This window comes from Eimeria mitis, genomic scaffold (genome assembly GCF_000499745.2).
Source record: "Eimeria mitis Houghton genomic scaffold, Emh_scaff133, whole genome shotgun sequence".
NCBI lineage: Eukaryota > Apicomplexa > Conoidasida > Eucoccidiorida > Eimeriidae > Eimeria > Eimeria mitis.
The window spans coordinates 1-3075 of NW_013568790.1; the positions used below are offsets into that span (position 1 = coordinate 1).

The window sequence follows — 3075 nt, forward strand, 5'->3', positions numbered from 1 at the left end:
TGCTTTTGTTTGCTTTTTTTTTGAGTTTTTTGTGTTTTTTTTTGGTTTTTTTTGGTTTTTTTTGGGTTTTTTATAATCCCTCAAAGCTAGATGTGCTGTTCTTGCTGCTGCTAGCCCCAAATTCGGTACTCTTTTTCTTTTCTTTTTTTCTTTTTCTTTTTTTCTTTTTTTTCTTTTTTTCTTTTTTTTTCTTTAATTCTCTTCTTCTTTGTTTTTTCTTCTTTGTGTTTGTGTTTCTTGTTCTGTTTTTGTTTGAGTTGTTTTGGTTTTTTTTTTGTTTTTTTGGTTTTTTTGGGGTTTTTTATAATCCGTCAAAGCTAGATGTGCTGTTCTCGTTGCATATTTATATTTATTTATTTATATTTATTTTATTTTTTTTATTTTTTTTTATATTTATTTTTTTTAATAGGTCGTTATATTCCTTCTTACACATTTCGTGAGAACGTGGATTTATCTTTTATTTATTTATTTATATTTATATTTATTTATTTATGTTTATATTTATTTATTTATATTTGTGTTTATTTATTTTCTTTATGTTTATTTATTTTTTTTATTTTTTTTTAATAGGTCGTTATATTCCTTCTTACACCTTTATATAAAAACATCTATATTTATATATATTTATATTTATATTTATTTATTTATTTATGTTCATTTATTCATATTTATTTATTTATATTTATTTATATTTATTTATTTATTTATTTATTTATATTTATTTTTTTTTTATTTTTTTTTTATAGGTCGTTATATTCCTTCTTATACATTTCGCGAAAACGTGGATTTATCTGATCCTATCTTATCTAGGTTTGACCTCGTCTGTGTACTCAGAGATATTGTAAGTTTATATATTTATATTTTTATTTATATTTATATTTATATTTATATTTATTTAGTTTTTTATTTATAAATAAATAAATATAAATAAATAAATATAAATAAATATAAAGATGAATATAAATGTATTATATAGTATCCTATCTTATCTAGGTTTGACCTCGTCTGTGTACTCAGAGATATTGTAAGTTTATATAAATATATTTATATTTATATTTATATTTATTTGTTTTTTTTATTTATAAATATATAAATATAAATAAATAAACATAAATAAATATAAAGATGAATATAAATCTATTATATAGTATCCTATCTTATCTAGGTTTGACCTCGTCTGTGTACTCAGAGATATTGTAAGTTTATATAAATATTTATTTATAAATAAAAAAAATAAATATAAATATAAATATAAATATAAATATAAATATAAATATAAATATAAATATAAATAAATATATTAATATAGATGTATTATATAGTATCCCTTCTTATCTAGGTTTGACCTCGTCTGTGTACTCAGAGATATTGTAAGTTTATATAAATAAATAAATAAATATAAACAAATATAAATAAATAAATATAAATATAAATAAATATAAATAAATATATTAATATAGATGTAAATATTAATATATATATATATATAAAAGTTTATGTTATATAGTATTTAGATTAGAGGGTTTGACCTCGTCTGTGTACTCAGAGGTATTGTAAGTTTATATAAATATGTTTATAAATAGATATTTTTATTTATAAATATATAAATATAAATAAATAAATAAATATAAATAAATATAAATATAAATAAATATAAATAAATATAAATATAAGTATAAGTGTATTATATAGTATTTAGATTAAAGGGTCTGACATCGTCTGTGTACTGAGCGACATAAAAAAATAAAAAAACAAAAAAATAAAAAAAATAAATACAAAAAAATAAAAATAAAAATAAATATAAATAAATAAATATAAATATATAAATATAAATAAATATTTGTGGTGTATATACAGCCTGATGCTGATGAGGATTTCTCTTTGGCTGAGTATGTATTAACAAACCACCAGCTGCACCACCCCAATGTCTCTCAACTGCAGCAGCAGCAGCAGCAGCAGCAGCAGCAGCAGCAGCAGCAGCAGCAGCAGCAGCGGGTGCAGCAGCTTGAAGCACAGATAAGAGCAACAGAAGCACACGAACCTATCGATCAAGAAATATTACAAAAATATATTCTCTATGCGAGGTATGATGCTGCTGCTGCTGCTGCTGCTGTTGCTGCTGCTGGTGTTGCTGTTGCTGCTGCTGCTGCTGGTGTTGCTGCTGGTGGTGCTGTTGTTGTTGCTGGTGCTGGTGTTGCTGCTGGTGCTGCTGCTGGTGTTGCTGCTGGTGCTGCTGTTGTTGTTGCTGTTGCTGTGGCTGCTGCTGTTGCTGCTGTTGTTGCTGCTGCTGCTGTTGCTGCTGCTGCTGCTGAGGCAAATGCTGGTTTGTTGTTACTATTATTACTTCTTTGTGCGTGTAATTTCTCTGTCTCCTTTTTTCTGTCTCCTTTTTTCTTTTTTTTTCTTTTTTTTTCTTTTTTTTTCTTTTTTCTTTCTGCTGTATATATACACTCACACCTTCTGCTGTCTCCTTTGTTCTGTCTCCTTTTTTCTTTCTCTTTTTTTCTTTCTCTTTTTCCGTCTCCTTTTTTCTTTTTTCTTTATATACACCCACATCCTGTGCTGTCTCCTTTCTTTTGTCTCCTTTTTTCTTTTCTCTTTCTTCTTTATATACACCCCCACCTTCTGCTGTCTCCTTCTATCTCTCCTTTTTCTGTCTCCTTTCTTTTTTCTCTTTTTAATATACAGAGCTTACTGCCACCCCACCCTCGATTGTTCTCTGCCGGCCATAAGCACTAAACTTTCTTCTTTTTTTTCTTTTTTTTCTTTTTTCTTTTTTCTTTTTTCTTTATATACACCCCCACCTTTATCTGTCTCCTTTTTCTGTCTCCTTCTATCTGTCTCCTTTTTCTGTCTCCTTTTGTCTCCTTTTATACAGAGCTTACTGCCACCCCACCCTGGATTGTTCTCTACCGGCCATAAGCACTAAACTTTCTTCTTTTTATGCAAAGCTAAGAAAAAGAGCAGCAGCGTCAGGGGGGTTACCCCTCACACTCAGGTTTGTCTTCATTTATTTTTTTTTTTTTTTTTTTTTTTTTTTTTTTTTTTTTTTTTTTTTTTTTTTTTTTTTTTTTT

At 26.2% G+C, this 3075-nt stretch overlaps 1 protein-coding gene across 1 annotated transcript in view; it reads right to left on the reverse strand.

Moving 5' to 3' along the window:
- Positions 1–2041: 2041 nt before the first annotated feature.
- The window catches only part of EMH_0093460 (uncharacterized protein), a gene marked incomplete at both ends in the record, with an annotated part of 2033 nt that continues 999 nt past the window's right edge, over positions 2042–3075 (reverse strand). The window contains one exon of the mRNA XM_013494904.1: positions 2042–2308. Coding sequence (XP_013350358.1) covers positions 2042–2308 — 267 coding nt within the window. The remainder of the gene's footprint in view (positions 2309–3075) is intronic.